Below are 16,659 nucleotides of genomic sequence, written 5' to 3'. Positions count from 1 at the left end.
TGACCGACGCGCACGTCCGTGCCACTTTGTCGGCAATCATAATCACGATGATAATAAGAGACAGGTCTACTGATCGAGAGTGGCTCTGACGGCACGTTTATTATAAAATAGTAGTTTTGAACAAGGCACAGCCGCGTTGCAAAAGTAGTCCGACCCAAACTCATGGGAACTGGTTCACATCATGAAAACGTGTGTGACAATGTACAAAGGTTTGTAGTGAACTGGCAAGAGTTAAGTGGTTGAATTAAACACGTTAAAAACAGGAGCACATTCAGTACTTGTGCGTTTTATGGCATTAGAATGAACGACATAAAATAACAGGGAGGGTTGGGAACCGAACCCTCCTCAGATTAAACAAAGAAAAATGGAACAATGTGTGTGTGTTTCCCCTTATTACTACAATTCATTTGTTGAACAAGAGAACAGGAGAACAGGAGTCTTTCGACTCAACCCTGGCAGACGTCTAACAGGCTATCGCGTAGAAAGTGCAGGGACTGTTCCACGTGGTGAGGTAAAGCCTGGCCGAGGTCAGCCTCGGCCCTCGCCCGGAGGGTCTTTGTAGCTTCACAAACGTGGCTCTTGGATATAACGTCCTCCTTCTTGAAGGGGCCCAGGTAACTTCTTTCTTGCACGAATGACTGGCTGAGGTACCCTGAGTGAAGAAGAAAGAACGGTTACAGCGCAAGAATCTTTAAATGAGCAAGCGCGTGTCAGACGTCTGACACCCCCGGGCTCGTCGCACGCGGGGGCAGGCTGGCCCCCAGCACATGTGTCATGTGTGACAGCGAATGTAATGTGTTCTCAATGTGAAGCTGCCCAAAGAATACCAAATGCAGCTATGTAGCACTGATTTGTGGTGCTAGCAGGCATGCTTAGAGTTGATCAGAGAGGGTTTCAGGCAGCGCTAGCTAGCTGGAGGTCATTCTGCAAGACTCTGGCAGTGTGGAAGGATTCCAATCCTGCTGATGACTTGCTGCTGATTCCCGCTATCGTCCCTTCCGCCAGGCATGCTGCGAATCCCTGTAAACAGCATCTATTTGAGGCGGTTCAGCTCTGCACCGTGGGTGAGCTGTAATACCTGAGCAGCCTGCTTAAGCTGCAGGACCTGCGTCACGCTACCAGCAGCCACAAGGACACGAGCTGAATTCAGAACCTGTCAGGAAGGATAAGTGCAAAACTCTGGCCAACACAAAAGCACGCCAGCTTTGAGGCTGGGATGGGTTTGGCACCACCTGTGGCCACCATCACGAACTAGATCCTCACCTTTCATTGTTTTATTGTAGCTGTGCAGGAACATCCAGAGGAGATGGAGCAGCTCCTCCCAGCCACGCCACCTCTCCTCATCATCCTATATAAAAATAAATAAGTCATGATGATCAGAGGTGAGGATCGCTGGATCTAAGGGCGGTGACCATGAAACGCCAGCGTGGGGCTTCACCGTGGGCTCCTGCAGCAGATTGCAGTTTCTCATGTAATGAAGCAGAAGGCCGAGAGAGGCGGGAAGAGGAGTTTTCACCGAGCACACGTAGTCCAGCAGGTGCTTCAGCAGTTTACACCTGAGCCGCTTGCTCCGCAGGCTCTCCAGCAGCAGCATCCTGGGGGGATCAACAACAGATCATCGGTGAGTCGCCGGCCCGACTTTCTTTATTCTCGCCGACAGTTTGGAGAACTGGGAGCGTCCGAGCGACACCCGGGTGGAACCATTAGAAACAGGGACGGATGGAGGGGGCGTGCTGAAGAGCGTAACCATTCTGGGAAAACTTCTAAACAGTTTCCTTGTTAATTTAGGTTTAACAAATAACATGTCGTTAGCATAATAACCGAAGCCGACGCCTCTCACCTGTGCTCTCGTCGGAACGAGTCGGTGATGAGCATTAAGAAGAGTTCCTGGGACACCTTGTCAGACTGCAGAGTGGGACGGCCGTCCACCTCCAGAGCGAGAGACAACATCCTCTGGAAGATGGACACCAACCTGGAAGGGACACACGCGCCCACGTGGAGACACAAACAGCTCAGGTTAACCTGGACGGAGGTGTGGTTCACGTCTGGGTCGCTCCAACAAACGATCCTCGCGTCGTCCTGAACCAACCTGATGTGTTCGTCTCGCTCTCTGGCCGTCTCTTCGCTCCCCGTCGACTTCCTGACGGCAGAATTCAGCCACTTGAGAAGATCCCTGCAAAATCCAGACGGCCGCGTTAACACGTGGCCGCCAAACGGCACAGCGTCGCCGCTTCGCGCTCCCGGCTCACCTGACGTGATGGAACTGCCGATCACAGGACAGCATCGCCATGGCGATGGAATGGCGTAAGGGGGAGAAAGCATCTTTGGCGTGAAAGTTGTCCTCCAACGTGCGCGCGACATATTCCATGAACATGCCCACAACCCCGCACTTCCGTTTGTTGGGATGTTCCTGTGAAATGGAGACCACCGGATTCACCGTCTCCACCGGCAACGGTTGCTTTAAAATACAAACGGCTAAGTAGATGCTCTTTTTACCTTCTCGGTCATGACTGAGGTCAACAAGTCCCAATCCCACGGAACCGTGTTCCGATCAGCTGGACGGTGCCTGCAAAAACATATTAATGTTGAGAACCCAAGATGGAAGAGCTTGGGGTGGCGAGGGTGGTTTGAGAGGGGGGGTGGGGGGCTGCCGTGGGAAGTGCTCACCTCTGTGTCCTGATCAGCAGGTGGAAGGCCTGCACACACAGGTGGTAGGGGCAGTCAGGCCCGAGCAGAACGTCGTGCAAGAGGTGGAAGGTGATGTTTTTGGGAGGATAGTAGCCCGGCTGCAACAGGTCAGACAACAGCTGCAGGGTGCCCTCGGTGTGGTTCTCCTCGATGGTGCTGTAAACCAGCGTCAGGGTCTGGTGGCACAGCTCCTCGGGAGGTTCTGAAGCCTCTCCCTTATCGATACAGGGGGGGAAAACAAAACTTGTTTACCTTCGGTCGTGTATGTGGTCCTGCATGAATCAAGAACAGTGAAATTAATACCAACATCTAAAGAAATGTCCATGAGTAACGCTTCGTCTTCTCCAGATATCAGCTTATTAAGGGCAACTGGGCACACAAAGTCCCGGCTTTCTTTAGCATCCGTGTAGAGGTCCACAGGATATGTGCTCTCAGCGATCTCTTCCTCTCCAAAATCCCAGGCTTTCGGATAGAAACACACAGGATCTTCCATTTCCAGATCCCCCACACTCGTCTCAGTCAGTGTGACATCACTCATGTCTTCAGCCGGGTGGTTTTGGTCCGACCACCTCTCAGAGAGCCGTCCAGAGAGCGCCTCCTCCTTTGTGGGTGTTGGACTCGCCTGAGTCGAGCGGTTCGAATGAGCTGGAGTGTCTGCTGCGCTGCCTCCACGCTCCGAATCTGAAAAGACTGGCTCGTGCGCAGCGTCTTGTCCGGGCTGCAGGGACATTAGTGTGCAGCCTCTGCTTGAGTCCACAAAGCAGCCGACTTGTTTGATTTCAGTGATGTGACCTTCAATAAAAGGCAGGCGTGTTAGAGTCACAAATGGGAAGAGTTCCTCATGAGTCAGTGTATGAATTTGTGTTTGGGGGTCCGCACAGCTCTGCAGTTCACTGCTCCTCTGGAGCGTTGGCCTGGGTGGATCTGCTGAAGCGTTTCTCTGGAAGATGTTCTCTTGTTCAGTCGTGGAGCCGCAGACGTTTTGTATTTTAAAATCTGCGTCGATGTCAGACAGGTCTACTATTGGTCTGGCGTTAAAATCAGGCTTGATGGGACTCTTTAGATCTGCGAGGATCGGTTTTGAATCTGTGACGTCAATGTTTTGCTAGAAAATAGGAACAAAAATGAACAGTGTTAATAAATGAGAACTTTTGACCATCATGGGGAAACAGTCCATAACAAGTCAACCCGAACACATCTGTCTTTAAAATAATCCATCAATCCACTTTGCCGTCTGGTCACACATCTTTTTATTGTTGTTTTATTGTTTCATTGCAAAAACCTGAAAGGGCTGAATCTTGGCAGACAATTATTTTACAGAATAGGTTTTTTATTAACTGACGTCAGTTGGTTAGTTTGTTTTATAGGATTATAACATTTAAGTAAATAAACAGCAGTACAAAGGCTTAAACATTTGGAAGTGCAAAGCAATTATTTGCTATTGTGTATTATCAGTTGAATATGACCTTGGCACCAATAATACAACCTAGTTTGCAGTGATGCACTTTCACCTACGTTAGAGAAGGAAAACTGCTTCTAGTTTGTGTTTTTTAATACGCGTGAGTTACATTTAAGTCAATCGTGTTACTATTCTTATTCTATATACTTACGTTCTGGGCTGATTAAAATGTAGAGCCATAAACACCAAACCTAGCAATCAAAATCCGCCACCCTTCTGCTCCCAACTGAGAATTATGCAAGAGTAAGGACAATAACAACCGAAACCGTCATTACGCCATTTACAGGTTTCGGTAGAGCTGCATGAGCCCGCGCTGAAGTCTTACCACTAGCGCGTTCACGTTCGGGGCGTCGGCGCAAACTTTGCCATCCTGCTGGGGAAGTGGGTCGGCTCGGCTCAAGAACTTGCTGTACTGAGCGATTATTTCCACATCAGAATCATCTTGCTCACTCTCGGAGCTCAGGGTGATCACCTCCATCACTCGCAACGGGCTACAAAATCTAGAAAGTTCAAGACTGAAGTGACTCTCCGTGCGCCATGTGTCTCCACACTTTCAGTGCTTAAATTAGTCAGTATCCATCTTCCACCAAGAGCTAGTCATCTTAAACTAATGCTAAATAAACCAAGAGACACTTTCTGACATGACGTTCATAAGGTCGGCTCGTCTGCTGACACACGATGAGCGGACCAACACAGACGGCGGCCTCTTATCCAGGAATCATAATGCGTAAAATATTCAGCATGGCTCCAAAGTCTTCAGCGTTCCAACACTAACGACGCCATCGTGATTCCGCCCACTGCAAACGACTCGCCACTTCCGGGACGGGCGCCAACCATCAGTCAAAATAAAGAAAAATGAGAATAAAGTACATTATACAGCATCGCTCACCTTATATCGTTATCTAATTTAAACACACACACACAGAGACACACACACAAGCACAGCAGGTCTCAAAACGAAAGTGTGAGCTAAAGGACTCGAGTGAGTTCTTCATGCCGCATGTACCCTGGACCCAATTTTATTTTGACATATATCAGTCATTTAGAATATGATGTGTTGTTGGCAAAAACACTTCTTGTTTGTCCTCCACTCTTTACTGCGCTTGTTGTAAACAATAACAGAGGAGAGAACGCCCCCTCTTCCGCCTTCTCCTTCTTCTTCTCCTCCTTCGCTTCCTTCTTCTTCGTCTCCTCCTTCTTCTTCTACTACTGCGTCACTAGTGCCACAAATAAGGAACTGCATCACAAACGAGCACAAAGCAACGCTCCTGCATGAAAGTATTAACCACGTAGTAAATAAATACTATTCGTACATGTATATTGGCATCGTGTATATTGATGTCAGAATTGCATTAAGTTGCATTGCATTTTATTAAATAAATGCGGTACGTTATCAAAGATTTTAGAACAGTGACTATATTGACTTATATAAAGCTATCACAATGACAACCCCAATGTTGTTACATTTGATGCACCATTTGTTTTTCAAGACTCATAACCCGCCTTCGTGCGTATTCAACACATGGCGCTTTTAGATCTCAATGTCAGCATGGTACTGTCGCATCATGCTACCTTGTCTTTAGCAAGGAATAGAATTTAATCAAAAATCCTGTATATGAGGCACATTGCTTTTCGACTGCGCAGCTTCCTCCTTTTTTGTTTTATTGTGTAATCGCATAAAATGTTTGCGATAAGATTTTTTTAAATCATTATTTCGGTCGTGGCAACATCTAGTCCAAGATAATTAGGTTGAATGAAAAGTCCTACAATTGATCCAGGTAATATGAGAAATACTCCAATTCTAACGGTCACTGTAATTCTAGATTCAATTTTCTACGAAATAAACATTAAAAGTCTGCGTTGTTCCATAAGGGCTTGCGGTCTCATCTGCCACCACTAGAGTGCGCCAGTGTTGTTCAAAACTTTACCATGACAGGAAAGTATCTGTGCAAAACCAGATATGTATGTTCTGGACATGAGCTCCCAGGAGAGAGAGTTCTGGATAGAGTGAAAAGATGACTAAAGGATTTACCTGTTATGTGAAATCTCTATGTGCTGCCCGTATATGGATACAGCGGTAACAACTGTTAAGACAATCTACTGAAACTACTGGTTTAGAGGTGTTATGTCATTACAGAGGCCAGTGGCCTGTAGGAGAGGCTGAGAGATGCCAGGTCTTCATGTTTGGAGAGCTGTAACGTTCATATAATATTTTTACTTTTCCAGAATGCTGCTTAAATTATCCTTACAAATACACTGGGAACTTCAAATAACCTTCAAATACCTTAATCAGATGCAAATAGAAATGTTACACTGATTTATTTGGAGACAGAACAAACTGAAGGGGCTGTTGGACTGTCCGTGTTTTGGTGTGAACGTGGAAAAGCCATCAATGTCTTCTGAGCAGCTGCTCTGGGCCACGAGGGTCGTTGGAGTCTGTCCTAGCTGTCTCTATGTGTTAAAGACCGGAATACACCCTGGACAGGTCACCAGTCCATCACAGCACACATCATTTATTCACACAGTCAAAATGAGGGCAAATCTCTAAAACTGGGTAACTGTCCTCCCAGTGTCACCCCTCCATGGAAAATATTGGAGGCAACAGCTGCAAATGGTTTGTTTTATCCAGTTAGCAATTATTTATACCGGTAAACGGTTTGACGGGAGGTCAGCTGTACTTAAGTAGGCTTGTAATAAAGCAACCATGACTTGGAGCTGAACTGTTAAAACACTGAGCATCTCAGTGGGATGGAATAAAAGAACACACACAGATGTGGAGCAAAAAACCAAACGCAACAAAGTCTCTGGCTGGGAGTCCAACCCAAGATCCTCCATGATGTGTAGCAACACCTCTGCCCACTGCCTCATTCAGGCACATTCCCTTTAAACAAACTGAAAGGATATTTGCCTCAGTAGTATATTTGGTGCTACGCTAAACTAAATGTATGTCCTCTTGACAGTCTTGTGACATTCTTCAACAAAAGAAAATCATGTCTGTGCAGCTTCACTTGTCCATAGATCACTTTTTCCTCTCAGTGGGTTTAAAACCACTCTTTCTCTCACTCTCTCCTGCACACGTATTGCCTGCAGTCTTCAAACAGGCAGAGATACAGCCCTTATCAGCTGGCTACATAAGTTCTTCACTTCAATCTGAAAATAATAGTATTTCTGATGATGTGCCATAAATTGAAACTTTCTTAAGGTGTCATCTCAGCAAAAATCACAGATTTTGGGGAGGGGGCTGTCTTATCCTCTTATCTGAATGGTTATGAGCAAGTATTTGTGTGATTTAGTGTGTATTCACAGTCTTAAATATGCTGATGTGTGCATATTATAGAGCAGGTTGTTAAAAAAGAGAACAATTGCATTTAGTGAAGAAAAAAACACCCACAGAGCTGAAAGCATTTCTAGTCTCAGCTGGGACAACAATAGAGAAAAACCTGAGATCAACTGAGTGAGACACCTGCATTTGACAGAGGAGCTCCGATCCTCAAGTCACAGGATTTGGGAGAGAAACAGTCTCCCGAAGGTGCCACTCCACCTCTTCGTAGCGCTGTCATGCTGTCCACCTGCATGTCACGCTCCTCCCTTCGCGCCCTGCCTGCCACCTCGCCGCGGCTCACGCTGGCAGGGCTGTGCCAGTCACATGGTTCTACTTTTGTTTCCTTTGGCTGGAGACCCTAACGAGGCTCATTTGACTGGCACGGCGTGCCATGTCCAGAGACAGACGAGCGCTGCGGACAAAGCCAAGCCCGCTGACTCACTCTTCATTCTGTGACCCCATGCAGATGCTGGTGAACCTCACAGTGAGCTCTGTCACCGGAGGGTAATTAAACACACGCATACACACTTGGGTCACACCTCAGGAGTAAAAGACATGTTCTGCTCGGAGGGCTGAAGCTGTCATAGGTGATGGGCCCCTAAATGAAGCCTTTGGAACGCTAAAAACATCAACGAGCAGCGAAATGGATTAAACCTAAAATAGTGATACACATACAAAAAAAGCCCCATACAGATAGTGTGTGTTGTGAATTCACCTTCTAGATCTTCTGTATGAAGTTCAGGATGAAGACTGAAGGATTCGACCAAATGACCAAATACAGAAGACAGGTAAAACCCTCCCCTCCAGACAGGTAACCCCCCCCCCCTCCAGACAGGTAAACCCCCCCCCCTCCAGACAGGTAACACCCTCCCCTCCAGTGCCCAGTTATGTAAAGGAACATCAGAATCTGGTGACTCGGCCACGCCATCACTGTTAAATATTGTGTGATTTTTCATTTCTCCATTATTGTCAAAGTTGTGACCACTGGCTGAGGATGAAAATGACTTTATGCGCATGTTGACAAGCAGTGCTGGAAATGTAATGTTTGAACTAGTCAGAAAGGTCCACTATGGTCTGCAAAGCGGCATCACATTCAGCATAAATGTATTTTTCCCAAATATGTAAGACGCAATAACGAGAAGGCCGTGTTACGCCCGGCAGCCTTACTCGACGTGGATGCTGCGAGGGATGGTGGGACGCTCAGCAAATACTGAGAGCTCACGTTAATAAGCATTTATAAAAAAATAGATTTAGAACAAAATTGGCAACATGAGTTTTTGAAACTGAAATGAATTAATTTTTCGCCAAAGACCCTGAGGATCATCGCCTGTGTTGGTCATTTTAATGTCTCTGTTTGTGTGTGTGTGTGTGTGTGTGTGTGTGTGTGTGGTGTGTGTGTGTGTGGTGTGTGTGTGTGTGTGTGTGTGTGTGCAGAGTGTAGTTGACATGGTTTAGGGTCTGTTTGTTCTCTCCACGTCTCCTTGAAACCACCGGTAACCTTGACCGAGGCAGTGCGGCCTCTCTAACCGTTCTAACCACAGCTCTTGTGAGAGGAGTAACATACAATCAAGCAAGTATTTTCTAGTTCTAACATAAACTCCTTGTTTTTCCAGATTCCTTTGACGGAGGTTCAACCCTTTGACTATTATTGCAGAAACTGTTGTTCTGAGTCATTAACAATGCTAAAATTCAAAATGGTATCATTAGCGAGCACAAAACCTTTGACCCACGTCTGTGGTTGTCTTTCCCAGAGAACTTTAGGAGGCGGAATTGTTTGTTATCTGAGTCAATTCACTGGAGACTCCAACCAGATCCTGTCTGGTTAAGTATGGCTCATTTTACAACCTCAAAGGTCTCCAAAGTTAATTTTTCCCATTTTATAGTCTTGATTTGCAGACAGACACAGTTCAAAAATATTCAGGTACATTTATGGGGTCAAACCTTAAAATAGGTTCTGTTCTCTGAGGAACAATAACCTTGAAATGGCAGATTGGGAGCCATCATCAGTGAACTGCGAGTGTATTTGAATGTCTCGCTGCTGTTGATAGCAGTTATCACAACTTTGCCGCAGTTCACAGTGGGATTGACCCCACTTTACACACATTTATTGGAGATAAACAAAGTCATTTATGGAGTTCTGTTTCTCACTTTTGAGCTGAGCCATCACTTTACAAGTCAGCTAACAAAGTCACAGAACATCTGCCATTTGAGACCAGCAACTAATCTGCTGCTTTTTCTTCTAATGAGGTGGAAAATCCAATTCATTTAGGTGTGTCCCCTGAAGAATGAGTGTTTTTCTCGTGCAATTACCTCATTAGAGACAACGCAGCTCTTTATCAAAGCTGAAACTCATCCGATTCAAAGAGCAGCTGATGAGCTGAACGCGCTCTAGTTGGTAATGAGCTGCAGAAATGACGCCCTTCCGGCTTCAGCTGCAGCTGAACTTTGGAGGTTTCATTAGCTGAGAGATTATGCTGTCAATTTCACACACATTTAGTCTTAAACCCACGACTCTGTGGAGAAATCTGAGGGGAAACGATGCTTGACCAAACAAAGATCAGCAGCGACGGTCAGCGTGAACAGCAGCAGCAACACTAGAGGAGGTGATGGAGGAGGATGTGTAGAAGGACAGTAACACACACAAGCCTCACCCACACTGCTGCCCACCACGGTGAACAGACGTGCACGGAGGAACGCACAACTACGACGCCGATGAAAGGAAGGATTTTTGTAAGGAATCATCCGCGACCTGAGATGAGGTTTTCCAAACACAACACCTCAGGACATTTTATTCTGGGAATGTTACGTAATGTTACATTACAAAAAGCCCCCACCCCGAGAAGCCAAGCAAAAGGTAAGAGGATTGAGGTGAACAGCTCATACAGGCTCCTGTTCTATCTGGCTGTGCAGCCCCAGAAAACGGCGGCGTCGCCATCATCCCGCCGAACGTCAGCACAGATCATCTCACGCGGGGCTAACCTTGTTTGGCACCTGCATGTGTGACGCGCTGAGGAGGACGGCCATAAAAATCCCCGAGAAATATGTCAGAAACGACGTGTTTGTACAATTTATCAGCGCGCTGATTTGATTTTTGGAAAAGGCGTGACACAACGTGACTATTGTGGCATGTGACGAATGGAGCCTCGGCGCCAGCCTGCGAGCGCCTCCAGCCCCTCGTTAGGTGTGACGCCTGCATCATAACAGGAAGCTGGATCAGCAGTGACAGGATGTCGGGCATTGTTGTCTAACTCTGAGCAGAAAGTACAGTGCAGTCATTGCTTTCACACTTCGCTTTCTTGCGATTTCCTTCGATGGCCTTATTTTAATCACTAGATAAAGAAAACGTAAAGATGAAGGTGGAGTTTTGATGTACTTTAATGAAGTGTTTCAGCGGTTCTTTTCGACCAGATGCAACAACTGAAAGTTTTTCCTCACTGTAAATACAGAATTTGTCCCGTTTTGGCTGGGGTCCATCTCCGGCCGTCCTTGTGATAGTGACTCCACAAAGGACGGCAGTTTTGTTTTCCATTAGATGTTGCATAACAACATGCTCTCTCTCTTTTTTTGTAAGTGTGGGTCCCTTGAGGGTCTATAATCAGGCACAGTGACACAATGGAAGTTCTATTTTGAACATTGACGCAGGAATTCTAAGGCAGATGGAACCTGAAGGAAAGGTTCGGACGCTGCGATACTTCAGTCCTCATTTTAACATGATGGACCCCGACTGCCAAACAACTGGATGGAAATACTGCAGCAGGCGTCTGTCAGCAGCCAGGAAGGATTGCAATTGCTTTTTTAAATAATGACCCCTGGACAGCCACATCCCATCACATCATCCCTCTGGCTGTAAGCCCTCTGCATGCATAATTACAGCTGCAGATGCACCCCCACGGGCACAACTCTGGGAATTCTTTTAAAAGTATGTTCTTTCTTGCCTTTCTTTGAAAGAACAAAAAACCAATTTTCAGGTAGTAATCGGGTCTGGCCCCCTTCTAGTGCTATGTTTGAAACTGTCATTAGATTCCAGGTTTTCTGCCTTTAAATGGCTGAAATCCTTTTTTGTCATGAGCTTAATTGGGAACCTTGCAGAGCTGTCAGGTGGGGGAGGAACGGTGGGGGTGGGAGGCTCCCTCTGTGGGGATGTTGCCCCAGTGGCTCCGAACTAACTCCCTTAATGAGGTTTTTAAAAAGTTTTATATATATAAACAATAATGATCTTATTTTCATTTCAGTTTTTTTTAATTTCTATAATGTGCCAATTGAATAAATAATGGATCTAATTTAGATATTTCAATAAATTCTTATCCTTTCCCTCCTGGCCAGTGGAAAGCTGTGTTCCCAACCACGCTGAAAAAGTGATAAGATTTCTTTTAATGAGAATAAAATATGTAGTCCAATACATTATTTATCCCTAATAAAACCCCAAATCTGTGAGACCCACTCTGTCTCTCTTTCTCGTGTGTGTGTGTGTGTGCGTGTGTGTGGTGTGTGTGTGTGTGTGTTTTAACTTTAAAGATGGGCTCATCCCATGAGTGATGTCACTTTACTTCCAAAAGGGCTTTCGCTCTGCGGCAGTGCGCATCTCTCGTGCGCCTCTGAGAAGATGCTCTTCTCCAGAGCCAAAAGGAACAACTGGGCGCGCCGACGTCATCGCAGAGGAGTTGCTTTGGTCCCCGGGACTATTTGGAGCTCGTGTGATGGGGAGGTCACTCTTTAAGTAGATGCTGTTTTGTCTGCTGTTATACTTTCCAGTATCGTTACGCGCTCGCCGCCGCACGCACTGGCGCAGAGGCGCGCACTATCGTTGTTTTGGAGAGAACACGCGGGCAACAGAACAAACATGATACGAAAATTCACACTGGGGCTGAAATGGATCTAAGCCAGCTCCGCGTGTTGGTGGAGAACGTTTCCAACGAGGAGAACTCCACGGACGCGCCGTTCGCCCTGCCGCACACGGAGGCGGTTACTGCGCTCATCGTCCTGGTTGTGGTGGTCATCGTGTCTGTGACCATCGTGGGTAACGTGTTGGTGATTGTGGCGGTGCTGACCAGTCGAGCTCTCCGCGCACCCCAGAATCTGTTTCTGGTGTCTTTGGCTTCAGCAGACATCCTGGTCGCCACCCTGGTCATCCCGTTCTCTCTCTCCAATGAAGTCATGGGCTACTGGTATTTTGGGAGTACGTGGTGCGCCTTCTATCTGGCTCTGGACGTGTTGTTCTGCACCTCTTCCATCGTGCACCTGTGCGCCATCAGCCTGGACCGTTACTGGTCGGTGACAAAAGCGGTCAGCTACAACCTGAAGCGCACGCCCAAGCGCATTAAAGGCATGATCGCTGTCGTGTGGATTATATCTGCTGTCATCTCTTTCCCCCCTCTGCTCCTGACCAAGCACGACGAACGCAAGTGTCTGCTGACCGATGAGACGTGGTACATCCTCTCCTCCTGCGTGGTCTCCTTCTTCGCTCCGGGTCTCATCATGATCCTGGTTTACTTTAAAATCTACAAGGTGGCCAAGCAGCGCTCCTCCACCGTGTTCGTCGCCAAGAACGGTCTGGAGAGGCAGCCGTCTCAGTCCGAAACCTGTTTCGTCAGGAAGGACGGGTTTGAGATGGAGAGCCCGAGCAGCCAGAGCTCCGGCACCCCCCAGCAGAGGCAGGGGGAGCTGGATGACATCGACCTGGAGGAGAGCTGTGGCGCGTCGGACACCAAAGCGCGCACGCATCGCTTCAGCAAGCGCAGAAAAGTGGAGGGGTCGGAAAACTGCCCCCCTCAGAACTGCCGTATGTCCTGGGCTTCGTCCAGGGCGTCACAGTTGTACCCGGAGCAGAAGAACCCGGGTGGGCGGCAGCAGATGAACAAAACGAAAGTGGCCCAGATGCGCGAAAAGCGCTTCACTTTCGTCCTGGCGGTGGTCATGGGGGTGTTTGTCCTCTGCTGGTTCCCTTTTTTCTTTACCTACACGCTGCACGCTATCTGCAGAGACAGGTGCTACATTCCTGGCGCACTTTTCAACCTGTTCTTTTGGATTGGATACTGCAACAGCTCAGTGAACCCCATCATTTACACCATTTTCAACAGGGACTTCAGGAAATCTTTTAAGAAAATCATCTGTAGAACCTCTAAACGCACATAAAAAGTATGGGGGGGGGGGGGGGGGGGGCATATGTTTTTTGCATCTTTCTGATGTGGAAATGATTTTATTGTTATTTGTGACTGTTCAGGTTATATAAAATATTGTAATGTTCTTGGTCAAAGTGTTGTTTCACAATGTACTGTAAAATTGAGCAAAAACAAAGGACACATTCTAGTGCTTCAGCAGCCGATCGAAGTATTTAAACACGTTTTGAACGACTTCCAGGTTTATGTAAGATATGATGATCATGGAAAGCTGAAATTTGAGTCTTTCTTGCTGCAGCAGACATTACTGAGGCCACAATCGATTCATCATCTGTAAGATAAACAAGGTGATAATTTTGCCTTTCAGCACATGAAAAAAAAATGAATAAAAGCAACAATGTTGTGATTCAAATGTTTAACAGGGCCAAAATGTTGCCCTCATCATTTTAGAAGCTGAAAAACCTCCTAGGAGTAATAATCACTGACCCTTCAGTCATGACCTGTGAGTCTTCAAGGCCCGACTGCTTTTGTTAGTTTAAAGCATCCTCTGGAAACTGTGCCTCCTCCTGTGCTTCAGAGGTCTGAGCTTTACTGTGGGGGATGTGTAAGGGAAGGCTCAATAGATTTTACTGACTCATGCACGCCAGAAATAAAGGACACAGGCATAAAACAGACAGAGCCTGACCTTAAACAGAACGTTCCTGCATCAGGAGCCGGAGTCGCATCTAGCAGCAGCTCCTATCAGAGTTCACAACCTGAGCTGAGACGTTCTGCTTTTTTGAGCTGTTTTAAACCTCTGAAACATTTCACGGAAGGCTCTTTACCCGTTGGCTTCATATAAGCCGTGTGCGATATAGAGGCCTGAGCAGATTCATATCTAACCATATTTTCTGGAAACATTATTTATATCCCTCCGAACGCTGTCAAAGTTCTCCCTGGCATTTGTCTGGTTCTTGTTCTTCAGAGGGTTTCTGTAAGTGTCTATCATGAAGTCTGCTGTTAAAATATCACCGTGCTGTTGGGTTTTCCCTTGACGCACGGAACCGCTGTATTCATGAAGCGCCTCTTGGGCCGTCTGGGAGGTGGTGGAGGAGCTCAAAGGGATTGGCCGAACTCTGGGAGGGAATGGAGCCGAGCTGAGAGGAGCTAAAGAACCAGCAGGATGTTTGCTGGAACGTGCGTAAAGTTAATGGGATACTGCTCGGGTCATCTTCTCACTTAATTTCTCCGGAGATCGCGGGTGTAAATCTGTTACGTGTCCGACAGAGAAATGTTTACATGGACGCCCGGTCGGTAATTTTCCTCCTGATTTACTGACGACTCTGTGGCAAGGCGCGCAACTCCCTTGTTCGAAGCTCACTCCCGGTTCAATTATCTTTCCAATCAGCGACTTTATTGCGGCATCGTTCTGGAGATTTGTGTCCTCGCGCGGCTCGACGCCGCCACGTCTTTTGTCTTCGAGTTCAAATTGAAACTGTGACTTTTCAGGAGGGAAAAAATGAATCGCTGCAGGAGAATAAACTCAGAGAGTCATCACTGCTGCGCCTGACATAAAGCTCCCGTCTTCAGCCTCAACAACTCCATTTCAACTTGATTAGCCTCAGTCTGTTGTATTTTATATTGAATAAATAATTCAAGAATTGGCCAGGATGTTTAGCAATCAAAGTACTGAGTAGATAGCACACCGTGGTATTCATTTATCATTGATTCCACATGTTATAGTACATTTATGATATTGAAATAAAGAAGCTCAGGATGCTTGTTAGACAGGAGAAAGTCATACATATTAACATCTGACATCCATGTTGGAGCTCTTAATGGGAGCAACAGACCAACTGGACACAGTGGAAACATTTCCTGGTGCGAGCAACAAAGAGGAAACTTTAGTAAACAGAGGAACGGAGCAGAGGGTCAGGATGGAGGGCTGTTTACAGGTTATCTGCAGTCATGGGCGGTCACAGGAGACGTCGGTCTAAATACTTCAAGATGGGTGCAGAGCACAACAGAGGAGACTCTTGGGCACAGAGAGAAGAGGACTGAAGAGAGCAGCATCTGCTGGTAATTGCTTTTTTTTTTTCATTTGTCTCTGGTAAGATTAGAGTTGGAGACAAACAAGAGCCAAACTGGCATCAATCCCAGTGAAGCTGCTTGTTTGTCATTAAATAAAGTAAATCAGCAGGTGTCACATCCACGAGAGGAGGGGACGGAGCCGTTCTAATATATTACACCGCTCAGCACAAACAGGCAGTTTAGCACTAGAGGAGTCGACGCGCGCGTAGGGGGGCCTCAGCACCGGCGCTTGTGCCTGTGCATGCTAAAGCTCTCCAAAGGCTGAGTAAGTGGAGATTTATCTCATCAACACAGGCACAGCGAGAGTCTCTGAAAGTCAAGATGCATTTTGAAGTAACATTTGATTAAGCGTGGCGGACGTTGCGCCGCTGTGATGCAGCGAAGTTTGAAAGAAGCAGACGGAGTTTTTCCGTGGGAGCATCGAAACAAACTAATCTTCAAGCATTCCTGAGGGTGGAGTCCGTCTGTCCCTCCGTTAGAGTTTGTCTGACCGATTCTTCTGACCTCCTACATCACTCCTGCTAACATTTCCACACAATGCCAACAACAGTGAGACCTTCTCCAGATATCAGGCTGCTCTTAGATCACCACTGAAGAGGATCAATGAGCCCACATGGCACCACGGCAACATTAAAACAAAGTCCTGGATTTTGCTCTGGGTTCCTCTAGCACCGTTCTTTACGATGCCCGTCTGGTCTGACCCAGCTCAAACCTGTCACGTGAGGGAGAGGAGCTCCTTTGGATCTTTTCAAGTCCTGCAGCTGCTTATCAAATGAGGAAAATGGGGGGTAAAAAACTGAAATGCGTTGAATGAAACACGCGGCTCTTTTTCAGAGTAAGAGCAGCGCTCCTGCCCAGATATGTGGCTGCAGTTCACTGTTGTTCAGCTCCTGTTTGTGCTCTCACAGCAACGCTGCAGCAGTCAGCCTGGTGGGGACGTGAAGAAACCGTTTGGCTCTTCTTTATCAACAGCATCTGGAAATGTGCCTGAGGTCTGAAGGCTG

The 16,659-nt window shown here is 46.9% G+C and overlaps 2 protein-coding genes across 5 annotated transcripts; one reads left to right on the top strand and one right to left on the bottom strand.

Moving 5' to 3' along the window:
- Positions 1-73: 73 nt before the first annotated feature.
- simc1 (SUMO interacting motifs containing 1) lies at positions 74-5,037 on the bottom strand. 4 transcript variants are annotated; one of them, XM_057042799.1, is made up of 11 exons: positions 4,473-5,037; positions 3,568-3,793; positions 2,996-3,480; positions 2,668-2,903; positions 2,497-2,566; positions 2,250-2,410; positions 2,090-2,173; positions 1,841-1,972; positions 1,439-1,595; positions 1,264-1,348; positions 74-652 (listed from the first exon to the last, which is right to left on the bottom strand). In XM_057042799.1, exons 1-11 carry the CDS (start codon positions 4,623-4,625, stop codon positions 447-449), a joined length of 1,995 nt encoding a protein of 664 aa, XP_056898779.1. In that variant the 5' UTR covers positions 4,626-5,037; the 3' UTR covers positions 74-446. The 4 variants fall into 4 exon arrangements, with proteins under 4 accessions (XP_056898779.1, XP_056898780.1, XP_056898778.1 ...); XM_057042800.1 differs by having other exon boundaries at positions 3,583-3,793; XM_057042798.1 differs by having other exon boundaries at positions 2,996-3,793.
- Positions 5,038-12,006: 6,969 nt separating this feature from the next.
- adra2db (adrenergic, alpha-2D-, receptor b) lies at positions 12,007-14,004 on the top strand. The gene has a single exon (XM_057043691.1). It carries the CDS (start codon positions 12,339-12,341, stop codon positions 13,599-13,601), a length of 1,263 nt encoding a protein of 420 aa, XP_056899671.1. The 5' UTR covers positions 12,007-12,338; the 3' UTR covers positions 13,602-14,004.
- The last annotated feature ends 2,655 nt before the right edge of the window (positions 14,005-16,659 follow it).

Source organism: Takifugu flavidus, chromosome 9 (genome assembly GCF_003711565.1).
Source record: "Takifugu flavidus isolate HTHZ2018 chromosome 9, ASM371156v2, whole genome shotgun sequence".
NCBI classification, from domain to species: domain Eukaryota; kingdom Metazoa; phylum Chordata; class Actinopteri; order Tetraodontiformes; family Tetraodontidae; genus Takifugu; species Takifugu flavidus.
Note: the sequence above shows the minus strand (reverse complement) of the source record. Positions and strands in the feature narration are given on the sequence as shown.

Bases quoted from the DNA above. Each gene is read 5' to 3' on its own strand.
- simc1 (XM_057042798.1), bottom strand. From the start codon at position 4,625: ATGGAGGTGATCACCCTGAGCTCCGAGAGTGAGCAAGATGATTCTGAT. The intron at 3,794-4,472 runs GTAAGACTTCAG...CCTATTTTCTAG, and splicing joins CGAACGTGAACGCGCTAGTG to CAAAACATTGACGTCACAGA. The intron at 2,174-2,249 runs GTGAGCCGGGAG...TGGATTTTGCAG, and splicing joins CGGCAGTTCCATCACGTCAG to GGATCTTCTCAAGTGGCTGA.
- adra2db (XM_057043691.1), top strand. From the start codon at position 12,339: ATGGATCTAAGCCAGCTCCGCGTGTTGGTGGAGAACGTTTCCAACGAG.